The following is a 26,200-nucleotide window of genomic DNA, read 5'->3' as shown; positions in this document are numbered from 1 at the left end:
CAGCGGGCGGGCGCCGCCGAGGGGGACCGGCCGCCGTGGCGAGAGCGCGCCAGCCCCGCCGTGATGCCCGCGCGCCCCGGACGCCTCCTCCCGCCGCTGCCCCGGCCGCTGGCCCTGGCCGCGCTGCCGCTGCTCCTGCTGCTCGGCGATGGCGGCGGCGGGCGCGGAGGCGCCTGGGCCCAGGAGCCGGGGGCGGCGGCGGCGGCGGCGGCGGACGGGCCCCCCGCGGCGGACGGCGGGGACGGGCAGGACCCGCACGCCAAGCACCTGTACACGGCCGACATGTTCACGCACGGGATCCAGAGCGCCGCGCACTTCGTCATGTTCTTCGCGCCCTGGTAACTGGCCGCGCCGCTCTCCTCGCGGCCCCGCACCCTGCGCGCCGGGGGCGGCCGGGGCGGACCGAGCCGGGGGGCGGGGGGGGTGCCGGGAGCCGCGGCCGGCCCGGGAGGCGCGGGGTGGGCGCGGGCCGGGGGCGTGGGCGCTCGCGGCTGACGTGGCGCAGGGCGGCCGGGGCGGTGCAGGAGGGGGCGGGCCCCGAGGGGGCAGCCGGGAAAGGCCGTCCCGCCCCCGCTCCGGGTCCCCCCGCCCCCGACTACCCGGACCGGGGGAGGGCCGGGTGGTGGCGTCGCCCTGTGGGGCCACCCCTCCGGTCCCCAGCCCCCAGCCCCTTCCCAAAGTTGTTGCGCCGGGCCGGAGGCGGCGGCCTGCGGGTGCGGCCGCGACCCGTGCGCCACGTGCGGCGGCCCCCGGCCACCGGGTTCCGGCCGGGACGCGCGGAGGTCGGATTCCGTGCGCTCGCTGCAGGGCAGATCCCTTGCACGAGGGATTAGTTGAGAAATAGAACTCGCAAAGGTGGGATTTCCTACTTCGTGTGTTCACGAGGTGGGAAGGGGTGGCCCAGGCAGAGGGGGGGTTCCTGTGCTACCCCGGGAAGCCGAGAGGAGTGCAAATGCCCGGGACCCCGAGGCAGCTCCGTGTGGACGGGGTGTGCTCTCGGGCCGCTCCGCTCTAGGCTGCCCTCTGGCACCTCCACCCCTCTGCTCTCTTGGGGCCTGGTCTTCTGGAAAGTGTGAGCTGAGCAGAGGGTTCCTCCTGCCTTGGTTCTCCGGTGGAGGCGTCAGTGTGGGCCTCCGTGCCAACACCAGAGGCCCCTTCCCTGGGAGCTGTCTTACGGGAAGGACTTCCTGACGTTTACACAAGCATAGGTAGTGCTTTCCTTCCAGGGCCTACATGCCCCGAAGTGCAGTTCGCGTGGGGCAGAGCAGAAAGCCAGTTCTAGGGCACAAGGCAGTTTGCAGGCTTATTGCAGCATTTGGCATTCTTCCCCATACCCGGAGAGAGGCTTAGGGAGATGTGGGAAAGGGATGTAGGAAGCAAGAGAAAGATGCCCAAGCAAAATGGCTTGTTCAGAAAATGTGCAGGCGGAAGTTGGAGGAAACTTTTTTTTCTTTCTCTTTTTTTCATAGTGAGACTGTTACTATATTTCAATTTTGTTTGGAGTTATCTTTGGGGGGCAGGTCTGGGTCAGAGCTGTCATGTATTAACAGTGTTTCAGTGGGGTTCATTGTGTTTCAGCTTCCCAGGAACCAGCAGACCAGAAGGTTTAGGGCTACAGTGGTCTGGAAAATACTTTGTAGCACAAAAAAACCCGTTCCTTCCTTTTTTTTTTTTTTTTTTAAGATTTTTATTTATTTATTTATTTGACAGACAGAGATCACAAGTAAGCATAGAGGCAGGTAGAGAGAGAGAGGGGGAAGCAGGCTCCCGGCTGAACAGGGAGCCCGATGTGGAGCTTCATCCCAGGACTCCAAGATCATGACCTGAGCTGAAGGCAGAGGCGTAACCCACTGAGCCACCCAGGTGCCCCCTAAAATCGTTCCTTCTTAATAGTTATTCTGTGAAGGGATATTCTGGGAGTACCTGTTTCAATTAAATACACCAGTTAATTGGAGTGCCTTTCAGTGGGATAAGTCCATGGATTTTTTTTCTTTATTTTTTAAAGAAAAACTGACCTGTAGATGTTTAAAGTCCATGCAGTGCCAATAAAGTTTTAATTTTGGAGTCTCAGTACCTGCTAGTCCTAGACCCAGTGGGGGACAAGACTGGCAAACCCTGGGACTTGGTATTGAGGAACTTCCTTTTTAGATGGATGCTCACAGAAAAGTTACTTTTAAAGTTTTTGTTTGCTTCTTATTAGTCTGTTACAGAATAAACATGGCATTAAAAGTTAGAAGCTAAGAACAGATTGGAGCACAGATAGAATATGCTGTAGCCTACCCCTGGTCCTCATCTCTTTGCAGTTTCTGTCTCTGGAATATCGGGAGCCCACATGTGACTTAGGGGAGCAGGCGTGGCATGTAACGAATACCTGCCCTATATATTTTGCTCTGAACTTGGTAGATGTAACGTTGTCCTACTGCTGTGGATTTTGGGCTGACATCAGGCCACAGCTTCTGTCTGTCCAGTTGCAGGTCATGCTGAATCTGGTGACAATGAGGTCAAGGCTGGGGACACCTCCTTGGGAGGACCAGGTGGCTTTGCTCTATTACATGGCCACAAAATGAGTTCAGCTACTGTCTCAGAGGTGCCACAAGGGTCCCAAACCAGAGCGCTGACTACATGGCACCTGTGGGTCGATCCATCACTAAGAAATTGCCAAACTGAGTCCCTTTCAGGCATGTGCTAGGTACTGGGAATACAGCTGTAAAAAGAACAATGCCGGTCTTCATGGCACTTGCACTATTTAAATTATATAACTTAATATAGAACAATATAATTTACATGTAATATTGCTTTTCCCTCACTGTTATCTTCCAGAAAAGAGGGAATCATCCTGTATTTGAGTTTCTAATAAAGCAGGCATTTTCCTGACTGGCCAGCAAAGTGCTGCACAGGGAAGCCACAGTAGCCGGAAGCAAACTTGTTCAGTGCTGGTAGTGGACGTCCACTGTCAGAAAAGAAAAGAGGCAAAGAAAAAGAAAAAAAAGAAAAAAGAGGCAAAGAAACTTAACAGTGATTTTCTTGAGAAGTTAGTCTGAGGACAGATTGACAGTTTTAAGTGTTGGGTGGTTTTTGTTTTTGTTTGTTTGTTTTGTTTGTGTTTTTTAAGGATTTTATTTATTTATTTGACACAGAGAACACAAGTAGGCAGAGAGGCAGGCCGGGGCGGGGGGTGGGGGGGGTGAGGGGGTGGAGCAGGCTCCCCGCTGAGTAGAGAGCCTGATATGGGGCTTGATCCCAGGACCCTGAGACCATGACCTGAGCTGAAGGCAGAGACTTAACCCACTGACCTACTCAGGCGCCCCTGGGTGTTCTTATAAGCAAGCACTTAAAGATTACTTTAAAAAGCAATGTGGCAACTTTTTACTTTGTAGACATCATGAATATACACCAGGTGAATGAAAACAAACAACAACAATAGCAAAAAAAGAAAAAAAAAAAAACGCAATGTGCCATATAATTCTGTGACCGTACTTGAAGCTCGAGACAAGGTTTCCAGCACAGGCTCACACAGCCTCCAAATAGTGCATTGCAGATAGCTGATAATTAAAGAAGGTCATCAGTTATATGATTTAAAAAGTGGATTTAGTGATGGGAGAGATGCTGATGCTGTCAAGGAATGGGAAGAGTAGCAAAAAGCAAGAATTTCAAGTTAATATATTATTTTAAATGGTAGGTGATTTAAAAATGTACCGGTAAATCCAGAGTCAGTATCCCAAGTATACATTTGGTGACATCAGACTTAGAAGTTTGGGTAGCCATAGACCTTTCTAAATAATGCTTCTTAGAAAATGGAGAATTGAATGAACGTTTAGGTCACCTTCCATTGCAGATACTTATTTAGTATAGAGAGTCCTGACTAAAAGGGAGCCATCATGGTGAGCAGTTGCTGCAGAAGAGGGGGGAGCCAGGGCGTTTTCTAGAAGAAGCAGAGCAGGGCACCAGACAGCCTTAGTCAGAGCTGACTTCTTGGAAGAAGTGACATCCAAACTAAACCGAGAGAGCAAACAGGAATTCGGCAAGTGGGTCTAGGGAGCGAGTGTCAGAGAGAGCAGGTACCGATCTCCAGGGGTAAGCCATGCTGTGGCCTTTCTAGAAAGCCCCAGGTGGTATCATTTGGCTCTGGGCACACTGCCAGGGCAGGTGGGTGCAGGTGTATGGAGCACAAATGGGAGGGCAGCGGGGGCTAGAGCAAGGCGCGTGGTGGGCACAGGACCTTGCTGAGCTTCGGTTTCCTGCTGAGAACCATGCAGGGGCTCCCTGGGGGATCTGAGGCAGGGGAGTGCGTTGTGTCCCGAAGGTGAGCCGTTCTTCCCTGCGGCAGAGGAAAGAAAGGTCCGGGTGGGGCCGCGCCTCTGAGCCGGGACTCAGCGTGCTCGCTCCCCTTGTTCCAGGTGTGGACACTGCCAGCGGCTGCAGCCCACTTGGAATGACCTGGGAGACAAGTACAACAGCATGGAGGACGCCAAGGTCTACGTGGCCAAAGTGGACTGCACCGCCGACTCAGACGTGTGCTCCGCGCAGGGGGTGCGAGGGTACCCCACGTAAGTGGGCGGGGCCCTGGGCCCTGCATCGCCTGGCTCTCCACGGCCTTCTGCCAGCCGCACTCGGCCAAGGAAAGTTCACGCTAAACTTGGTCTCTTGTTTTGTAGTTCCAAGGAGGGAGGAGATGATAAATTGAAGCGCCCGGTCCCTGTTGTTAGGGCAAGAGCATTTTTCGCACTGTGTCTTTCCTCCTTCTGCTTTGCTTGGAAAAAGCCTTTCATTAATCAGTGTTGGGTTTTCCTATTTATAAGGAATGTGTTTGTGTGACAAAAATGGCAGCCTCCTTGGTGTCCTGTCAGGTGTGACATTCACCCCTCAACGCGATGAGCGTACCGTGTCATCAGTTTTAAGTTTTGGGTCACTCTGTTATCCTTAAGCATCCTTCCTGGAGTAATTTCCCACGTGACGAGCACAGGGGCCGTTTCTGTTGGAAAGAAAGTTGACAAAGTAGGATCCAGAAGTTCTGACAAGCGATGCTTCTTACTCCCTTGACAGTTAAATTCTTTAGTTTTAAGAGATAGAAATTGAAACTGACTTGAGAAGCAAAAGAGGGGATCAATTAGAAGGCCATGGAAGAAGGTCTGAGACTCAGTTCCCTGAGTTTGGGGGCCTTTCTTTCCCATACCTCCCTTAAGGTGACATAACTCTCCAACTCTGTATCTATCTGCTATCGTGGAGGGCTTGGGCTCACCACTGAACGGCCCCGCTTGGATGGAGTGTTCATTCCAGAAACACTTGTCCCAGAGAGGAGGGCAGCAGCCTCTCTCTGGCCACAAGGCGAGTGTTAAAGAGAAGGGCCCTTCTCCTGAACAGGGAAGATGATGTTCCCAAAAGGAGGTTGGCCACTGTAACTCCCAAACTTTTTGTTCAAATTGATGAACGGGGTAAATTCTTACAAAACCTGGGCCTGTCTTCAAACCCGAGAGGCAGCACAGAAAAGGGGAAGGAGCTCTGGGCTGGAACCTAGAAGCCATGTCTGAAACCCAGCTCTGCTGGTGGCTTATCACGCAGCCCTGGCCACGCGGTTTAACCTGAGTCTAAAGGAGGATGTTGATCCATGATTTCACGGTACGTGAAATAGCACATTTGCAAACACTGATCTGAGCATACCCAGTAAATGTTAAGGCCTTCCCTAACATTTGGAAATTTGGCATTTTCGTAAAGGACACTGCAGTTCTTGGTCTTTGGTGACTGCTGCTAATCTGGGTGCCGTCATTCAGATCAGATCAGATCACTAGAGAGAAAATTTCGTACCAAGTGTACCAACCCTGGAGGTATGATTGTTCTGTGCTTCACAGCCTCGCCTCTAAAGGAGACTCAGCTCAGACAAGGAAGCCATCAGTGAGTCGTGGGGCCAGGTGAGGAGATAGAGGTTTGCCTGCTGAGAGCCTGTTGCTTTCAAAGTGCAGGGACAACCGAGATGGTCGGCTGTCGTGTCCACTCTTAAGTAGCCGGCCATAGTGGCCATGTGGCGTATGCCACCAGCCACACCACTCGGAAGCAAGACAGCACTTGGGATAGGCTGAGAAGGCCAAGTGGTAGCGGGCATCTGAAGGCACGGGCAGAAGGCTCCACCTGGACCCGGTCATAGGAGCTGTCTGGCTGCAACATCAGTTACCGCACAGATGTTTTCCACAGGTGTTAAAGATTTTATTTATTTATTTGAGAGAGAGAGAGAGAGAGCTCGCATTCAGGGGGAGGAGCAGAGGAGAGGGACAAGCAGACAGACTCTGTGCTGAGCACAGAGCCTGCTGCGGGGCTCGATCTCAGGACCCTGAGATCATGACTGGAGCCAAAATCAAGGGTGGGGCGCTCCACTGACTGAGCCACCCAGGTGCCCTGTTATTCACAGATTTTAAAAGAGCCACACTGAGTCATGTGTCCTGATTTAGAAGATACGGTCTCTCCAGGAACACCGTGCACTGGTTTTGTGTCCTTATACAGAACTGCAGTGCACTCACACGACACTGAACATTGTTGGGGAAGGAACCTCTGTGACCCTCCAGCCCTGTACAAGTGCCTGAGAACAGGTTTTTCTCCTCGAATGCAGGAGGCAGGGCATGCTGCAGTGGAATGCGTCCGTTGGGGTGTTCATGTACTGACCTGTGGGAGTTTCTGCTACCCGTGGCGCGGGGCCCGTCTTGGGGAGGCGCATCAGATGATGAACGCGGAGATGACGAATTCGGATGCCTAAGCACGCCCTGTGGAGTCACCGGCTCCTTTAACTGAAACACAGGATTGCACAGGGAGGGAATTCGGGTTCTCACGCTCCTGGGGAGGTTCAGTGTGCTTTGAGGTCACCGTTGTTGAGCTGGTAAAGGAGTCTGCATCCTCTGGGGAAACCGAGCCAGGCAGGGCCAGAGGAGGTTTGCTGCCGGTGCCGACCCAAGCGCACACACCAGGTGGCTGAAGAGAACAGAAACTTCTTGTCTCACAGCTTGGGAGGCCAGCAGCCCAGCGTTGCGGCATCTGCAGAGCCGTAACCCCTCCGAAACCCAGAGGGGAGTCCTTTCTTGCCTCTCCCTAGTGTCTAGTGGGGGCTTCACCCTGTCCTCTGTCCTCATGGGGCCGTCTTTCTCAGTGCGTGTCTCTCTACTTGGCCAAAATTTCCCCTTTTCCTAGGGACCCCTGACTAGGGCCTGCCCTGATAGCCTCATTGTTACCTGCTTACTTCTCTAAAGATCCTGTTTCCAAATAAGGCTACACTGAGAGGGACAGGAGGCTGGGACTTCAACAGATCTGCTTCGGGGGACACAAATCAGCCAGTAACACCACCTCCTCTGTGGTGCTAGGACCTTGATCACAGGTTTCCAGAGTGACCCACACATGGAGGTGTTCTCTCTTGCAGTCTCCTTGAAAGACAAACAGATCACCAGGGAAAGCAGACTCCCATGTGGAAGTTTGGGGCTGTCCTTAGGGCGTGGACCCTGTGGCCATCCCCCCATCACCTTCTTTAGCCCATCCACAGTGAGGATTGGGGCCAGATGCCCTGGTCAGGTGGGAAGGTCTGCGAAGAGAACCCTAATTCTATCCCTAGGCTCTGTGAACTGAAGGAGGTTTGGGCAGGCTGGAAAGATTTCTAGTCCAACAAGAAGAGATTTTAAAACATTGTTTATTTGTGTGTTGCTCAGTTCTGATTTGGTCACACACCTGACCTGTGACTAAATCAGAAAAAGTCACAGGTTAGGTTTCCAGCATTTAAATGTTCACAGAGAAATGGGGAATGAGGATTGTTGTGTGTGTGTGTTTTTTTTAAGAGTTTTATTTATTTATTTGACAGGCAGAGAGAGAGGAAGGGAAGCAGGCTTCCTGCTAAGCAGAGAGCCTGATACAGGGCTTGATCCCAAGACCCTGGCTCGATCCCAGGACCCTGGGATTATGACCTGAGCCAAAGGCAGAGGCTTTAACCCACTGAGCCACCGAGGCGCCCCGGGGAATGAGTTTGATAGTGCTGGTCCTTCCGAGTGTTTTGAGGGTTCCGCTCCTTTTCCACTCTGGTGGGGGAGGTGCCCACTGGAAGAGAGACAGTGGCTGGGGGTGGGGGGGTTGTGTGCATGAAACATCTCCTAGCTCTCTGTGAGCATAAGCTTTCCAGAGCTTCCCGAGGCCTCAGGGGCAGGTGTGAGCTTTCGTAATCGTGAGATCATGCTTCCCAGTCACTCAGAGTTTTAAAGTTCGTCAAGTTTCGGGTGTTCTTGTTGGACTGGCTAGAGTTTGGCTTTTTGTTAGGGTTGTAAAGGTAAAAGTTACTGAGGAATCAGGGCCTCTGTTCTTCACTGGAGGCCCAATAGGCATCCCCTAAGTCTGTCACAGGATATGGTTTTGGTGGGGGCAGGGGGGTGAGGCCTGGGAGCCTGTGATGCTTTATTCCAGCCCCTGCACTGATTTTCATGCATAGCACAAACCTTCTTCTTCTTTTTTTTTTTTTTTTTTAAAATATTTATTTATTTATTTATTTGCCAGAGAGAGAGAGAGAGGGAGATCACAAGTAGACAGGAAGAAAGTGGGGGGAAGCAGGCAGGGAGAACAGGGGGGGAAGCAGGCTCCCTGCTGAGCAGAGAGCCCAATGCGGGGCTCGATCCTGGGATCCTGAGATCATGACCTGAGCTGAAGGCAGAGGTTTAAGCCACTGAGCCACCCAGGCGCCCCACGAACCTTCATTTTTAAGACCTTTGGAGAGCAAAGCGCACGGCTCCGATCTCTGTATGTCTTGACTTCTGACAGCGGCTACCGCACCCCAAGCCGCCGACGTGCACCATGTGCCACAGGCAGGGAGGGGTGATGTCAACGCACAGCTGGCCAGAGAACGCTAGTCTGTGTGTCACTTCCTCCGTCAGCCGCCCTGTGTTCCTGCCGTCCTTGACACCTTCTGTCAGGTCTGATCTGGAGCGTGTTTCTCCGGTACCAGGGGCAGGTACAGGCTACAGGATCCGGAAGTGTAGTGTCGGCCACAGGCAGAGTGTTCTGCTCGCGCACTGAAGGAAGTGCTCCGTATCCGATGTGCAGATACCGTCTGCACATACATGAGGAAAAGAAGATTCCTTCTCTGTGGGGAATGCATAGACCACTCTAACCAATGTCAAGGCTATTCTCAAAAGCTGGAAATGTAAATTCTCACAGAACCTGGATATTCTCGTTTTATATGACAAGATCTATCTTGTCTTATAAGATAGGATGGCCTGGGAATACATTTATTGTACAACAGTGCTATTTCTAGTACAGTTTTGCTTTTTTAACAAATGCAGAATGTAAGAACTTCTAAACTCTAGGAAGGATGGCAAACAACCAGCAGGGAGAAGCTCGCAAGGCCTGTTCCCCGAATGCACTTGGGGTTTTGTTCACGGTCTCATAGACTTGACATGTTCTGCTCACTCTTATTTTTCTTGAGTAAGGGAAGAAACTTTTTAAAAGTGTGGGAGTAAGTGGATATGTGTTCTCCTCTTTCTTCAAGTTCTAGTGCAGGGGGCAGGTCTGTGCCTGGCCGCAGTGCTCTGACCGCATCCCAATGGGACGGCGCCGTCTACGCAGACCTCTCTGACAGGTTGAAAAATCTGCTCTGTCTTGTCCTTTTTTGCCTTTTAGCTTGAAGTTTTTCAAGCCTGGCCAAGAAGCTGTGAAGTATCAGGGGCCTCGAGACTTCCAGGCGCTGGAGAACTGGATGCTGCAGACGCTGAACGAGGCGCCCGCGGTGAGTGCACGCGAGGCCTCCCGGCGCCCGCCCTCTCCCTTCCCTCATTTCTCCGCACTCCAGGGGGACAGAGAGGCCAGTTGAGGTGAAAACTTAAGGCTCCCATTTCAAAGCAACTTTATATTCGTTTAGAACTAATTGACATTTGTAAGTAAAAATGAACTATTTCCCCTTCCAGTTTTTGTTTACTGTGGTAAAATACATGATACAAAACTGGTGATCTTAGCCATTTTTTAAATGTAGAGATTCAGGGTATGAACTCGGGTGCATTCACCCCGTTGAGCGGCCATTCCCAGGCCTCTTTTCACCACGTAGAACTCAAACCCTGTCCCCTCTGAACACCAGTCCCCCGTCACCGTGCCCCCAGCCCCCCACAACCACTCTGTCTACTTTTGGTCTCTTGTTTCTACTGCTTTGCATACCTCAGTGGAAAAAGATGACCTGTTAGGAAGGTTTTTATTATGGAAATATTCAAAGATGCATAAATGTAGAAAGAAGAGTATGCGTGATGTATGAATGAGGAGGAGGAGGGTAATGAAGATGGCCCCGTGTGCCGCTCCCCTGACTTGGGCGGTTCTCCCGTCCTGCCGACCTTGTGCGGTCTTACTGGCCCTCCTGGCCCTCGTATGACTGTCCCAGTGCACGTCTCACAGATACGCACTTACTACTTGTTAACTGACAGTTAAATACTTGTTAACTGACAGTTAACTACTTATTAACTAACATCAGTCTCTGTGCCGCTCCCACACGTATACAGTTGGCACTAGTTCTTGAGCGTCACAGGTTGACTTGGGGCCGAGGCCAGGCCTAAGCCCGAACTCCAGTCCAGGCCAACCTCAGCCCTCTCTTGCCTCCACGAGCTGTACCACAGCATGACCCGCTCCTTTTCGCCTGGACTCTCAATCCCCGAGGTGCTCACTGGCTTTGCCCTCCCTGCACGGGGTGGGGTGGAGGGCGGGTAATGATACCAGGAAATGGTGGAGACTTTGATTTCTGAGGTACTGTTTAAAGACATGGCTGTGTGTAGAAGGTTACTAAGAACATTGTATAATCCTCTCCCTCAGATTAACGTCGGGAGTCTTAGTTTTGTCACACGTCGTTATGGTCGTAAACCCTTAAGTGTCCCTCCGTGTGTGGTGCCTTCTACTCAATGCAGAGTGCTCAGGCCCATGGAGGCTGGGTTGGGATGGACGGTTCGTGGCCGTGTGTTGATTAGGGCCTGGGAGGTTGACCAGTGTCCCTTGCTGGGTGATTCGGATGAAACGGTGAGAGCATCTGACGTCTCTCCGTGTTATCTCAGTGGAACAGTTGAGTCAGGTCGCTCTGTCGGGTGAGGTAGGCACTCCTGCCTTGAAGGGGCTCTGTGCCCATGTGCGGTTCTAGCAGGTTCTGGGGGCCTCTGCTGCTACTGGAGTCACTTCCCAGGTGACCGTGTGGTTCCTTGCCCCCCTCCCCCACATTCTGTGTAGATGTCATGGTTCATCAGAAACCCACCTGCTACTCGGGTGTCGTTTTCCCTCTAACTGCGTGGCACTGTGTGAGTGTGAAGCAGAGACTTATCTAATTTTAGGTAACAGGGAAAACCACAGACCTCTCAGAGAGTTGATTTGCATCTTTGTCACGGCAAGAGAGTTACATGAGCAGGTGGAACTTTCATATAGATTTAAACTACACATCGTTTCCTCTGTGAAATTGTTCTCTGATTGGAGGATGCCAATTTTAAAGAGGGGTTAATAGTCTCAAAAGGGGTTAATAGTCTCAAGATACACTTATTTATTTATTTTTTTGTCAGTATTTTTTTCTACCAAAAAGCCAGCCTTCTGTGATGACTTTATTCGGGAAACAAGTTGCCAGTATCAGGATGGCAGAAGGCGTTCATATGGTGGCCCAAGCTCCCCTTTTGGGTGGTGGCAGCCCCACTGCAGGCTAGGAAGGGTTGTGTCCCCTCAGGCGGAAGGGACGTGGCTGCGTGGGATCCCCGTGTCAGCAGTAGAGATCTCCCACAATTGCTGGAAACAGCGGCAATGTGCCTGATTGGAGGAAAGTTCAAACACTCAAACCTGATCCTGCAAACCAAAAATTCTTTCCAAAGAACTTGCTTTTTATTGTATGTGGAAACTTTTTAAAAAGTTCTTCATCTCTATATGTACCTAAGTAACTTGATGATGTTGTATATGGATATAGGATAAATTTAGATTACCTTCCTCGTGTTGTGGCAATATTAAAGAAGCTCAAAAGAAGATCCACTACTTCCAACTTTAAGATTGCCCTATTTGTTTCTGTATTTTTTTCTTAAACAGTTAGTCATATAAACATGGTTCATTTCACAAACAATATTTTTATATGTTACATCTTTATATTGATAGTATTTTATATTGTCATGTGGGTTTGCCACAATTCCACTCTTCTCTGTCAATGGATAGTTAGGTTATTTATAATTTTTTAATCAGAGATACATAAGGAACATGTAAATCTTTGTAAAAGACATTATTTTCCTATTTTGGGGTGATGTTTTTAGAATCTGTTACTGGACATGAAATTGCAATGCAAAGGGAAAGAGAAAAGGCGACTTCTTTTATGGCTGTTGATGAATATTGCCTGGTCACTTTCTTAAGAATCTGTAAGCTGATATGGTCAGCAGCAGGGTGAGAGTGTGTCCGTGTCTGTGCCTGTGTGCTTGTATCTGTGACATACCACATTCTTGCCACGGCGGTCGGGCTGCCCCGGTATGAGCCACAGGGCCCAGGAAGTGATCTGCCCCCTCAGAGCTGTACATGAGCACTTTAACAATGAAAAATATGGAAAGCCCTTTGATTATCTTACAAAAGGTGACATGGAGTGTCTTACCTTCTGGGAACTCACTGACTGCTCACCTAGTCACCATTCTGTTGGGCATCTTTTTGTGGAAGTACCTAGCACTTTGCAAGTCTCTACAGGCCCACAGCTGCATGAACATCTTCCTTGTGCTTTCTGATTACAGCTCTGCACAGCTTTGAGCTCTCAGCACTTTTAAACTTTTAATGGTTTAATTGGGATATTCTTTTTTTTTTTTTTTTTTTTAAGATTTTATTTGAGAGAGAGAGTGTGCATGTGCCCACATGAGTGGGGAGGAGAGGGAGAAGCAGGGCTCGATCCCAAGGCCCCGGGATCCTGACCCGAGCTAAAGGCAGGCACTTAACTGACTGAGCTACCCAGGCGCCCCAGTATTCTTTTTCAGAGAAACATGAGCTGCCAGATAGAAAATCGAGTAACCTACATCCATGGGTCTGTAGCAAAATGGTGATTGTGTGATCTTTTTGTCACCCTTGAGTCGCTTTGGCTGGAGGCCACAGCTGTGGAGCTGCGCGCTCGGGAGTCACGTGGTACTGTGGTGACCGTCCAGCTGCACACGACGGGGCCCGCTCAGATGCTGGCAGAAGCGTCCTTTGAAAAGCCGCTTCTCACTCCCGTGTTGCGGGTCTGTCCCGGCCTCCGTGGTGTGAACTAAAGAGTGCAGCCCTGTGCTTCTCTGGCACTGCCTGCCAGGCGCCTGCCTTGTCTTCCTTCCCGCCCCGCTCGTCCCTTTACCAGCCCTTCACGGTCTCATCACCCACCTTCTGTGTGCACTGAGGCGCACCGGGCCCTCCCCTCTGCTGACGCTTCTCCTTCTCTGCCCGTTCGGCCGCTTCTATATCTGCGGGAGCTGCAGCCCGCCAGGGACTTCATCCTGCGTTCCCCGTGGAATCTGAGGTCACACTGTAAACAACAGGACAGTGTGCCTTTGTGGGCTGGGCCTGCCCTTTTGGTTTGCCTGCTCTGTTCGGTTGGGCTTGGGGGCAGCAGAGGGCAGGTTGGGGTGGGGATGGTGGTCACCGGCTGTCTTGAGAGCCGGTCCCTGGGTGAGGCTGCTAAGGGGCTTCTTGCCGAAGGGTCCAGAGCCCTGAGAGTCCATTCCTGCCTTGGGTTCCCTCAACACAGCAGCATCCCACAAAGGTTTGATGTAGTACGATGAGGAAGGAGATTTGTAGAAGGTTCTAGACGGACACAGGTCACCTCCTCGGTGGGTTTCACTCTGCCTTTGCATACAAACCCAATGACTGTTGTTTTGTTTCTCCCTGTTAGACACCAGAGCCAGAAGCAGAACCGCCCAGAGCCCCTGAGCGCAAGCAGGGACTTTATGAGCTGTCAGCGAGCAACTTTGAGCTGCATGTGTCGCAAGGTATGTTGGGTGACTCTCACGGCTGTTCCTGGCAGGAGACACACCTCTCAGAACGACTGACCGTTCACCACTGCTCAGTTTGCTGGGCTTTTCCTTGATAGCACTCGCGGGCCCTCGAATGACATCTATGGCACTGAGCCATGGTTTCTGTCTTCGAGACCCATGAACATCCTTGTGCAGAGCTTTTCCTCTTGGAAAGGATTTCTCCTTTCATCTGTGTCCTTCAAGAAATGCCAGTTTTAGTGTTAGCCGAAGCCTTGGGTTGTGGAAAGCTCACAAATGAGCAGGCACCCTGAATTTGTACACCAGCTGGACAGTGCGTCCTTGGATAGGAAAGAGTTTATTTATATTAACGTGAATCATACACTTACTGCCCTGGGGCAGAAACAAAAGCTTCTCTTACATATTTAACTTAGAATTTAGCGGGACCATTGTAACTTGCGAATGCATTTACAGTTAAAATATTTTTCTGTATCACATCTCTTTTTTTTGAAAACGGTCCCCTAAAAATCAAAATGATCTACATACAATCTGTAACATAAGCGGCAAGTAGGTCCTTTGGTCACACATTTCTGGACAGTTGGCTCAGCACTGACTGACTTGAAAGCAGATTCAGCTTCTTTCCTGATCTCTATTCTCAAATGCTGCCACGGAGGGAAATCCTCCCAGAAGACTGGTTTGGAAGCATCGCGAAAAGGGTTTAAACGTGTGCCTGGCCTTGTGACTTCATAGCACTGCGAGTCGAGACCTACCACACTCAGGGTCCGCAAGAGTGTCTGTGATGCTGTCAGCGTGTTCCCTGCGAGTCGAAGGTTGTTATTCGGACCAGGGCGCCGACGGTGGAGTTTCGGGGTGTTTTCCCCAATAGGGGATTACCCCACAAGCCCAGATGGGTCCCTCCCTAAGCAAGTCACACGTGAAGGGTGGACTGTTGAAGCGCCACCTTGAGCTGCTCGCAGGAGACTCTGTCCTCAGGAAGAGACAGTTGCCGCCCGCGCTCACAGCTGCCCCGCTCCTCTAGTCGGTCCTTCCCAGACGTCCCAACCCCACCTCCCAGCACAGGGTTAGTCAGGGCTCTGCCTGTCCCGAGAGACACGGCTTCAGCCTCGCAGATCAGTTGCTCATTTTTTGAATCAAGTTTTCACCATTTCCCTTAAACGAGTCCCCACTGTGGTGTGTGTGTGGCGTGGCAGCGTCCTTCTGGGAGCACGGATCCCGTTTTGGTGCTCGCTGGTTTGTTCCCTCCCCAGGCACAGCCTCATTCGGGTCTGGTCTCAGCCTGACATCTTTTAGGCCATCGGCTGGTCAAGGTAGAACAGCCTAGAAAAAATCTTCAGTATCCAGATAATGATTTTGTGCGGGTTTGTGTTTTGTTCTTCTAGCCAAGGGAGTGTTACTCAGGTTTTAAAACCTTCTGTTTTATTGTCAAATAAAACACAGATACAGAAAACAAACACAGAGCTTAGTGAATTGTGATGGAGTGGTTGCTCTGTAACCACGGTCCGGTTCAGGGACTAAAACTGCCAGCCTCCCCTCCCCTGTCCAGGTCCCAGCCGGCCTGCCCTCAGGGAGGGGGTGTCCTGGACTCTGTGGAAACCACTCCTCCCTGTGTCATTCACCGTCCCAGTGTGCATTCCTAACACGACAGTTTACTTTGGTCTGTCTTTCCCATACGTCTCTCTGGAGTCCCAGTCTACGCGTTCCCCCAGCATCTCTTTTTCTTCGTGCGTCCTGGTGGCTGAGCGCGTGGGTTGTCGGACCTGTAGAATTCCCAGTCTGGACTTGTCCAGTTGTGTCTCCGTGGTGCGCTTAAGTACGTTTCCCTCAGTCCGTTCATTCACTAGGGTTGCCAGATGCTGCTGTTCTATGAAAACCTTCTTCCTTCATTGTTTTAAGGAGAGAGACTTGCTCTCACGTATCAGCTGGTTTTCCCGTGGCGCAGTTTGCCCAGGACAGAAGGGATCATTGCCCGAGCCTTCCCCGTTGTTCCCCGTTCTTCAAATACTGCGTTGGTTCCCTATTGTCCTCCAGAGATGGCAAAGTAGATTTTGTTTTGAGGATCCCTGTGAACTCACAGATACAGACTTATTCGACTGAGTCACGTTTTGCCAGTTAAAGGGTACGCACTGACGCTGGCAGGGGGGCAAAGATCAGATGCTTCCATTCAGTCTCTAGTAAGGGATGACGTCAGTTACCTCCTTTTCCCTTCTCTGCCCTGGCTCTCCGTGAAGGCGACCACTTTATCAAGTTCTTCGCTCCGTGGTGTGGTCACTGCAAAGCTCTGGCTCCAACCTGGGAGCAGCTGGCCCTGGGCCTTGAACATTCTGAAACTGTCAAGATTGGCAAGGTAAGTGAAAGCCCTTATTAAACTGGAAATAGACCGCCTTTGGCTGGATTAATTAGCAGAGTAGCCCATTATTCATTCTGTGTGCAAAGTCGCAAACTTGATTTATTAATTCCATTTAGTGTGCCACTTGATAATTCATTTCACCTTCACAGATGGCAGCCTGGTTTCAAATGTGCTGGCTTTTCCACAGCCTAAAGATAAATTATGGCTCTGGCTTCTTTGTTTATTTTGAAGCAATGGCCAATTCTGAATTGGCAGCCCCAGAGCCGTTTCTGCAAAGATATGGGGCACAGCCTGTGAATGTTCACTGGCCGGACTTGGAGGACATCCACGTTTGACCTCACTCAAGAGCTGTCACCTGGAGGAGCCCCGGCTCCGTGCTTACAGAGGCCTGCACAAGCCGCCCCCCTCCAGTGAGCCCCAGCTTTCCCTGCTGCCCGGGAGTCTTTCCAGCTTTCCCCACTTTGCAGAGAGAAGCCAGGAGTGGTGTCTAACAATTTCTGTATAAGTGGATTTTCTGGAAATATCCAGAGCAGCTCCTGGGCCATCAAACACTTTTAATCTCACCCAGCCTTTGGCACCCACCAGACATCCAGGCATGGGTTTCCTTTTACAAAAATCTCATTTTTTACTTTGCCAAAGGGCTGATTTGTATACAGAAGTAATGCTGCGTGTCCAGGAACTGCACTGAGTGAGATGCTCTGCCCAGTGCAGGGAGATGGTCAAGAGTGTGAGCTCAGGAACCGCATAGACCTGCCCGGCCAGCCTGCGGCCGCTTCTCCACACCCCAGTCTCCGCCTTTGCAAAATCACAGGGAGACCTGACTGGTGGTGTGTGGTGTGGATGAAAGTCAGGGTCCTAGTAGGACGGTTGGCATGGATCAAATTCCTGGTCAGTTCTAATAGTTGTTGTGAGTTCAGCGGATTTTCACTGTTTTCACTGTTGCCTGTTAAGTACTTCCAATTACGTGTTCTAGTTACGCATGTGGTACTTTTTAATTTATTGAACATTTCATGGAAGTAGTCATAATTTTCTTGTCCTCTATCTTCTCAATTCCTTGTATCCTTAAATTATTTTTTGAATTTTTATGGGAGATTATCTCCAGCTTATGTCAGTAACGGTTTCTCATAGAGTCAGGCATGAGCGGACACAGTCTGCCCATCTGGGCTGTGGCCCTTCATCTCTGGGCACGCCTGTGGCCAGGTTAGATGGGACCCTGGAATGCCCCCCACCCAGATTCGAGATTTCCCTTTAATACTTTAACTGCTGACTTCCAGTCTTACATGTGAACGTGGTATTTCTATCCTACTTCGAAGACATGGTGAAAAACAACTGAGTGTCCCACATAGCTGATCTTAATGCCAGTAGGAGATGAAGAAGAAGTGACTTAGGATAAAGTGTTTCATGAAAGTGTTGAACAGGCAGAATCTTGATGAGATTTAAATGAAATAAATTTAAAAAGCTGCGATAGTTGGTAAATTGAGCTAACAGAATTAAGAACGTCTTATCATCCTAATTTGACATCTTTTCAGTTGTCTTGATACCAAATACTCCTATTTAAAATTGACTCCTTGCTTCTACTTGATTCCAAAACTCCCTAAGTTTGGGCGTGAGAGGACACAGGCTAGCCTTGGCGTGGGCCTCGGTTGCACATGACCAGGCTTCCCCTGCGGCGAGAGCAGGGGTGGGGGGCTCCTCTCCTCCCGCTGTTAACCAGCTCCAGGCAGAATGTGACTTCCTAAACATCAGCATTTTTAGGTGAGCTGAGTACATCATTTCTCTAAAGGACATTTCATCCCCTGCCCCCTTAGCTCAGTGTCATCTGGGCTGGCTTTTAGGGAGTCTCTCCCCAGACTGCACCTTGAGGGGGCGGTGCCGCAAGCACCAACGTACGTGAGGTACGTGAGGTCTGGAGTGTCCAGTAACCCGCGTGTCAGGAAGCTTCTTGAGGAAACAAACGGTGAATGTGGTCTTACTTTATCTTTAGGTTGATTGTACACAGCACTATGAACTCTGTTCGGGAAACCAAGTTCGTGGCTATCCTACTCTTCTGTGGTTCCGAGACGGACAAAAGGTATGTTTTCAGGTTGTGGTGTGGAGAGCTGGCCTCTCTCTTAGTCCAAGTGGGCTGTGGCGAGATGCCCGTGTGGACTGCTGGGCACTGGTTTAAAGGCAGACATAATATTGGAACAAAAGTGTCTTTCTCTTACTTGATAAGATTTGGGTAGTTGACAAAACCCGTCAGTCATCCTGCTGTTTTGACACATTTCAGTTGGCTCAAGTGAGCACTAGAATAATCCAGAATGACCTTTGAGTGGGGTTAACGCCGGCTTCCAGTAAGGGGCTCACTTGTGCCCCGATCCGGCCCTGGCCGACGGTCTGCCGCTGGCCTGCTGGAGCGGGCTCCGGCTTCATGACCAGATCCCTGCAGAAGACAGGTGCTGTATCTGTCACCAAAGCAAAAATGTTTGCTTTGCCGTCTGCACCCTCGTGTGTAAATCTGAGCGTGCAGACGTGGCACGGTTCACACCCCCACCGGGGAGACACCTGAGGGAGGTCTCACATGGGCGCGCGGGCCGGGACGAGGTTTGAGTGAGAGCATTAGGTGTACTGATTGACCGCATTTTCATGTGGCTCTTCCCTCGGACAGATTGACCAGTACAAAGGAAAGCGGGATTTGGAGTCCCTGCGGGAGTACGTGGATTCCCAGCTGCAGAGCACAGAGCGGGAGGCCCCAGAGAGCGTCCAGCCTTCAGAGGCCCCGGCGCCGGCCCCTGAGCCTGTGGCCCAGGTGGGTGCCTGTTGCGGTCAGGAGGGCCAGCCGTGGCCCCCGGAGGGCACTGTCCTCCCGTGCTTTGGGCCCCGCGACAACAGGGGGTCTGGCTGCGGGTGACTTTAACACGTGAAGTTTCCTTCAGCCACTTTCACACGCTAGTAAGGTCTAAACCAAGGGGCGTCTCTGAAATAGATGTGAGACCCATCCTAAGAGCATTTGGTGGCAGAAGCTCTGGGAAGCTCATCCCTTTGATTGGTAACCACTGTACTTGAGGGCGTTTGCTGGGAAAGTTGGCTGCTGTCCGGTAGCCCCCCACCCCTGCTTCTGTTTGTTTCCATCCCCTGCTGTGGTAATTGGACTTGAACTCTGGGGTGAGGCCCCGGGTGATCTGCTGCAGCGAGGATGGTGCCCCGGAACAGAGAGGTAACTTGGCCTAGCACATTTCTTTTGCTGAGGCAGGCAGTCTGCATTCAGAGAGCAGAAGGTTCTAGACTCACGTGTGCATTTATTGAGCATGTTTCAGGCACTGTCCCTGGCCACCAGGAAACCAAAGCAAATAAGACCACCTTCCTACTTGTGAAGGGGGCTGAGTCTGCTGGGGCAGACACAGGAGAATGCACGCAAGCGGGTCCCCAGGTGTGTGTGCCTGGCTGGTCGCAGTGGGCTGAGAGAGCTGGGGGCAGACAGGTGGCAAGTGTGGCCAAGAGCCAAAAGGGGAATTGGTGTTTGCCGGAGAGTCAAGGCTTGTCCAGTAGAGGAGGGAGCGTGAGCAGAAGCACGTGGTACGACTCAGCCGGGCACGTTTGGGGCAGGGGCCAGCAGTCGGGTGGAGGGCGGGGGAAGAGGAGGACGAGGGGTGCAGTGCCGGGGGCCAGAGCCGAGGCGTAGGACGCGGGTCGTGGAGGACATTGTCGGCCAGCCAAGGATTCTGACCTTCGCCCTGTACTTACTGGGAGCCAGTGGGGGCCTTTGACCGATTTGCATTTTAGAGGCCTGCCTGGCGGAAAGAGATGGAAGACCAGTGTATTAGGCCAACAGGATGAGGAGACACCCCGAATGGAGGCTGTGGCCGGGGGTGGAGGGGCAGAGGCAGGAAGCTTAAGGAGCCCCACTCTCCTGCGCGCAGTCGGGAAGGTGGCCTCTGAGGGGACGCCGGGGGGCTCCGGCAGACCTAGTGGGCGCTGGGGCCAGTGGGGAGAGAAGCACCGGGGCGAGGAGGCAGGCGGGGAGTGCGGGTTCTGGGTTGTTGGTTTTCAGGGCTGTGGTGGCCGCGGGTGGGGAGGGCTGCTGGCCCGTTAAATGGGCTCCGGAGCCGACACCCGCAGGTGTGGGTCTGCAGTCCGGTCGGGGATGGAGGCCAAGGCTGAAGCCGCGCGTGGAAAGGTCGTTCTTTAGAGAAAGTCAGAATAACGTCTTCCCAGGAAAACTGTGCTTGGTGGCCTCGCTGAGAACTGTAGGCCTGTTTATCGTTATTTCCGGAACAGGATATTCACGTTGCTCCTTCAGTTTCTATAACAACACAACATAGCAGGCCACGTTCGTAGCTGGGACACCAGGAGGGCGTCGGCAAAGAAGGGGCCAGTGTGCCCTGGTACCCCGGGGCCAGCGCAGTGAGCGTGACCCCTCAGCATGTGCTTAACAGATCCTGACTTGCTGGGGCCATCGTTCCCTGAGCGCTGGTGGTTTGGAATCGGAAAAAATCGAGTCATCTACCCCATCCTGGAGTGGGAACAGTCATGGGCCTCCTCGACCCCACAGCCCGTCCCTTAGTGGGATTCTTAGGTGGGGGAACTACCTGGGCATTCGTTCGAAGGGGAAGTTCTGGTTTAAGAAGCAAACAAACGATTTTGTAGTAGCTGCGACCACATGTGTTAGGGGAGCATGTGTGTCATGGTGGCTCTGAAGGGCGTCCCAGATTGAATATAATTCTGCCCTATGGGGGTTTGCCTCACACACAGACCAGTTTCTGTTAGTTTTCCGGTACGAAGTAGGTCTTTCAGTGAGCGTGGCATCATGTTTCTGGACATAAAGACGGATGGTGGTGCGCTGCCGCGGCCCTCGGTGGCTTTGCCTCCCCGTCGCTGCCACGCGTTCCTCGATGCCGGACTCGAGGGGAGCAGGCCTGGTATGTTTAGCCACGTGGTAAATCCTCACGGTCTTGCTCTTGGGAGACAGTCGCAGATCCGTTTTTGGAGAAACACGTGGATGTAATTCTGTGAAGAACCGTCAAGACCAGATTGCCTTAGAGCGCACGGCCCCGTGGCACCTTCCCCTGTCACCCCCCAGCCAGAGCGGAGATGAACGGTTTGCACATTCCCTCTGAACTCAAAGACAGAACGCAGCCTGGGATGGGTGGCACACACGTACTCGCCTGTGGCTGGGCGGCCGTCAGCTGTGAGGTCAGCACACAGAGAAGGTCACTTCTACAGATCGCCGCGCTGGGAGAGCAGGTGGCAGATAGCTGGGGAGATCGCGTGGGCTGCTGCGTGGGCTGCTGCGTGGGGGTCTCGGACTCTTCCTGTCGGTGTGGGAGGCTCCGAGCCCGGGGCTGCACAGCCCCCTGCTCCCAACCCTGGGGCCCCAGACAGCGGCAGCTGCACCTGAACCCGCTCAGGCTGGCCGAGGGCAGTGCTGGCCTGGGTCCCGCCACCTTCTCGAAGCATCTCCTGGGCTCAGGACCTGGGGAGCCTCTGATGACTCACGGGCCCTTCTTGTGTGGCTTGTGATATGTGAGTTGTGTATTTTTGTGTGACCTTGCATGACAGCATTTTAAAAAGATGACGGATTTCTATTTCTGCCACCCCAAAGCATGGCCCTGCCCTGCTCTAAGCGATGCAGGTTTGCCACGGCTTTTCCCTTCCTTGCAGGGCACTGTGTTGGCGCTCACGGAAAAGAACTTCGAGGACACCATTGCAGAAGGAATAACCTTCGTTAAGTTTTATGCTCCGTGGTAAGTGGCTGTTTAATTAGAAACTACTCCACCCCAGTGCGCTCGAGTCCATCACCGTCTCCCCCTCATCGGCCTGCGCTCTAGTCTCGGTGTTGGGCAGATGCTACGTTTACACGTGGGTTCTGTCGTAGGAAATAAGAAAAGGGGGTTGTTTGTGCCTCTGTTTCACTCGGTTGAGGTTTGGTTTGGTGGTATTCATAAACAGTTATTTATGGAGAATGAGTCAGTGTATTTTAAAGTCCAGTGTGTTTGGGGAAAACATGAACATGGAGAGTTAGGATGGCCATATAAAACTTGAATTTTGTGGTATCTGTCATTTCCCAAGTAGACTGATTTTTTTTGGTTAACTAACCACGAACATCATGATGTAGCTTTGCTTCTTAGTCTCTTGGACCTTGTCGAGAAGCTGAGCAGAGGTCTGGTGGGGCCGTTCCGTGCATTCCCCAGTTACCAGAACCTTCGGGCCTGTGGTCCTCGGGGACCAGAGCGTACAGAGGGAGGACACCCAGTTTGTGACCAGGGCTACCTGAAGTGGAGACGATGGCGGGTGCCGAGACTTACACGGCTGTCACTCTGCATGCCCTTTCTTTCCTTTGAAGCTCAGTTTTCTCAGCAGTCAAATGGGAAGAATGCCTTGTCTTCACAAACAATCCACTTACAAGAGCAGAGGCTCAAGGAGAGTGTGAGGTTCTGTTTCTAAGCAAACATAAGTAAGCTCCTCTACAGCCGGTGCCACTCAGTGTTCAGGAGAAACCACAGTGGCAGAGACAAGTCAGTGAGCACCTAACTCCCACGCTTTGTCAGTGTTTATCCTTAAAGAATAGAAACAGGTGGATGCCTGGGGGCTCAGTCAATTAAACGGCTGCCTTCAGCTCAGGTCATGATCGCAGGGTCCCGGGATCAAGCCCTGCATCGGGCTCTCTGCTCACGAGGAGACTGCTTCTCCCTCTGTCTCCGCGTGCTCTCTTATCTCGCTGCCAAATAAATCAATAAAATCTTAAAAAAAAGGCGGGGGTTGCAGTCAACTAAGCATCTGACTCTTGCTTTCAACTCAGGTCATGATCTCAGGGTTGTGAGATCAAGTCCCAAGCTGGGCTCTGTACACAGCAGGGATCTGCTTGGGATGCTCGCCCTGTCTCTGCCCCTCCCCCTGCTTGCTCTCTTTCTAAAGTAAATCTTTAAAGAAAAATAGGAACACTACTCAGTGATGTTTTTAAATCTATTATTTTCTATTTTTTAATAAAACCCTGAAGCTATATGGATCGAGTAGTGGGTAGGAGGACGGGTGCTCAGGGAAGCTTTTACGTTGTCTTAAAATTTCAAGACCGTAGCGATCAATTCTAAAATGAAGCATTTTTTTAAAAATGCGTGGAGTCGGTTTTGCATCCTTCCATCACCTTGTGCTCATGTTGTGTCTGATTCATTTGTAGGCCAGTTAGCTCTGGTCACCACTTCCTGGACAGGGTCTCAGAATATCAACTTGTTTCCAGACCAGTTTGCTTCCGCTAGGTTATCCAAAAGTCTACTTCGGACTGACTTTGAATTCCTTGTTTGGGACAGAGAAGGAGAAAACATTAGTGCACCCAGTGGGAGAATGTGATGTTTTATAAATTCCTGTGCCATTAGCGACCGCCTCCCACAGAGACAGGGCTGGGCCTGGCAGTGACTCTGGGTGAGGGAGCGGGACCCAGGACTCCACAAAGCCGGCGTCGTTCCCTTCCCAGGTGTGGGCACTGTAAGAATCTGGCCCCGACGTGGGAGGAGCTGTCCAGGAAGGAATTCCCTGGTCTGGCAGAGGTCAAGATCGCCGAGGTGGACTGCACTGCTGAGCGGAACATTTGCAGCAAGCACTCGGTGGGTACATGTGGCTGGAAGGCCTCCCCGGGGGCTGAGTGGGGGGGAGCACACCCACAGGGAGCTGTTCTCTGGGCCCCACCCAGCGACCGTCACCTCCCCCGTCTTCTCCAATGTTCCTCGTGTCCTCTTGAAGCTCTTGCTTTGTTCTCATTTTGAAAAGCAAAAGTGATGCTCTGTCGAAGGAAAGGCTTTCCCTTCCCATTAGCCATCCGCCGTTCACTGGGGATTTGAGGTCTTGCCGTCCGCACGGAAGCCTGGGCAGTAATGAGCGTCCGGGCTTGGGGACAGGGTGCCACCTCCACGGCCTCTCTGGCTGGCCCAGCAGTCCGCCGACCTTAGCCTTCATCTCAAGCCCCTGAGTGGCTTATTTTTCAGACGTAAGCCTGTGTTCTAGAATCCCTGGTCGAATAAGGGAAACGGTTGAACTTCCTCCTGAAAGGGCTGTCCCAGCAAGCGAGCCTGTGCTTGGGTCTTTCTGTTTAACTTCTGCTGCCTCCGGAGCTGATAGCACAATCTGAGCACCCAAAAGATTGCAATTTACGTTTTTACTTTTGCATTGTTTTCTGAAATCCCTGTGAGGCTCTGGCGCTTCTTACCTCATTCACTTGAGAATAGACTTAGGGGCGCCTGGGTGCTCAACGGGTCGAGCATCTGACTCTGGATTGCAGCTCAGGTCCTGATCTCAGGATCGAGCCCCACCTTGGGCTCCACATTCAGCATGGAGTCTGCTTGCAAGTGCATGTTCTCTTAATAAATAAAATATTTAGGAAAAAAAAAAAAAGAGGCTAGATGTAGCATGGACATTTACTTCTCACTAGAAGCTGCCCTTTTTTGGGTTCCTTAACGTCTCAGAAAAGAAGTTCATTGTTGCTGTTGCACTGGAAAATGCGTGTTCTCAAGGCTGTTGCTGCCAAGCAGCGCGGCCCACGGAGTGGCTGGGTGGCATCACCATTTCTTGTCAGAAATGCAGTCTTAGGCCCCGGCTGGTCCTGCTGCATCAGAACGTGCCTGTTCACCGGGGCCCCAGGTGATGGCCTGTGCAAGAAAGCCCCAGAAGCTCTCCTTTTGGGGAAAGTCCTTCCTTTGACACTGATCTCGAATGTGCTTTTGGATGGGAAAGTGAGGAGCCCCAAGGCTTTGCTTCTTTGTACTTTTCAAATGGTCTGTACGTTTTAAAAATTTAACCATAGACTTTCCTGGTCACAACTTGAGGAGTTTCTCTGGTTTTACTTAAGAAGCAATTTGTGTATGACCTGGACCACTGGTCTTCATACTTCTGTTTTTTTGGGTTTTTTTTTGAAGGTACGAGGCTATCCCACACTGTTGCTTTTCCGCGGAGGGCAGAAGGTCAGCGAGCACAACGGAGGCAGAGACCTTGACTCGCTGCAGCACTTTGTCCTCCGGCAGGCCAGGGACGAGCTGTAGCACCCGCTCGCCAGTTGCCCGGCCTTGCACACCCCGGCTGCTGGAGCCGAGTCATGCAGGTGTTGTGGACTCTCACGTGGTGGTTTTTCAGAGAGCTGAATGTACTAAACTTGCGGTATCTTCTTTGTGTGTGTGTTTTTTAAGGCAACACACTCTACAGATTCTCTAAGTTTCTCTAAGTAAACACATAAGTCACGATCCCTTCACTAAATATTTTCCGTGGCGATCAGTCATCCCCTCTTCCCTTCTTTTGATGAATCTAAATGGTTTCCTTTGAGACTAAAACAGAGTTAAGGAAAATCAAATTGCTGAGCTGTTTTTGGCTCGTGAGTGATTCTGGTGAATGCATCACCTAAAGCATTGTTTGGGACTGCCCATGAGTCCTGGAAAGGTGACTGTAGTGATACTCCTCTGATCTGAAGGTCAAAACTGACTTCTTCATAATGGGGTTGGTTGGCCAGTAGCTTGGAGCAGATCTAAAAACAGAAGAAACCCCACACCTCCGGAAGATACCTCCACATCCACCCCTGGCCTTGCTGTTTCTGTCAGTGCTCCTCTCCTCGCGAGAGGTCAGCCATCCTGAAAGCAGTGGTACTTCTGACACGTGCCTGAGTAAGAGAATGCTGGTGCCATAATCTTGTGTGTGTGTGTCCATGCTTCTGTCTGTTACCCCTTGCGAGACTTCTTTAGGTAGGGCATCACAAAGATTTGACATCTCCCGCAGAAAATGTGGGCATGGAAAGTTCTACAAGGCTTGTCCTGACTATTCTGTTAACTCCTACAACAGTTCTGGTGGTTGTATCCCTGGGGCCAGAGGGCTGAGGTGAGCCTTCCCAGGCCTGGGTTTCTGGACCAGGGAGACCCACCAGCTGGAAGCAGCTTCCAAGTTAGTGTAGGGGCTTACTGTGCTC

The 26,200-nt window shown here is 51.6% G+C and overlaps 1 protein-coding gene across 1 annotated transcript; it reads left to right on the top strand.

Annotated features, from left to right (window-relative positions):
* Window positions 1-25,500, top strand: TXNDC5 (thioredoxin domain containing 5). The gene is made up of 10 exons (XM_032341060.1): window positions 1-338; window positions 4,398-4,547; window positions 9,631-9,736; window positions 13,838-13,934; window positions 16,166-16,281; window positions 18,269-18,355; window positions 18,932-19,072; window positions 21,925-22,007; window positions 23,732-23,861; window positions 25,167-25,500. The coding sequence occupies exons 1-10, from the start codon at window positions 64-66 to the stop codon at window positions 25,287-25,289; spliced, it is 1,308 nt and encodes a 435-aa protein (XP_032196951.1). The 5' UTR covers window positions 1-63; the 3' UTR covers window positions 25,290-25,500.
* The last annotated feature ends 700 nt before the right edge of the window (window positions 25,501-26,200 follow it).

This window comes from Mustela erminea, chromosome 4 (assembly GCF_009829155.1).
Source record: "Mustela erminea isolate mMusErm1 chromosome 4, mMusErm1.Pri, whole genome shotgun sequence".
Classification (NCBI taxonomy): domain Eukaryota; kingdom Metazoa; phylum Chordata; class Mammalia; order Carnivora; family Mustelidae; genus Mustela; species Mustela erminea.
This window is presented reverse-complemented; position numbering and strand designations above follow the sequence as displayed.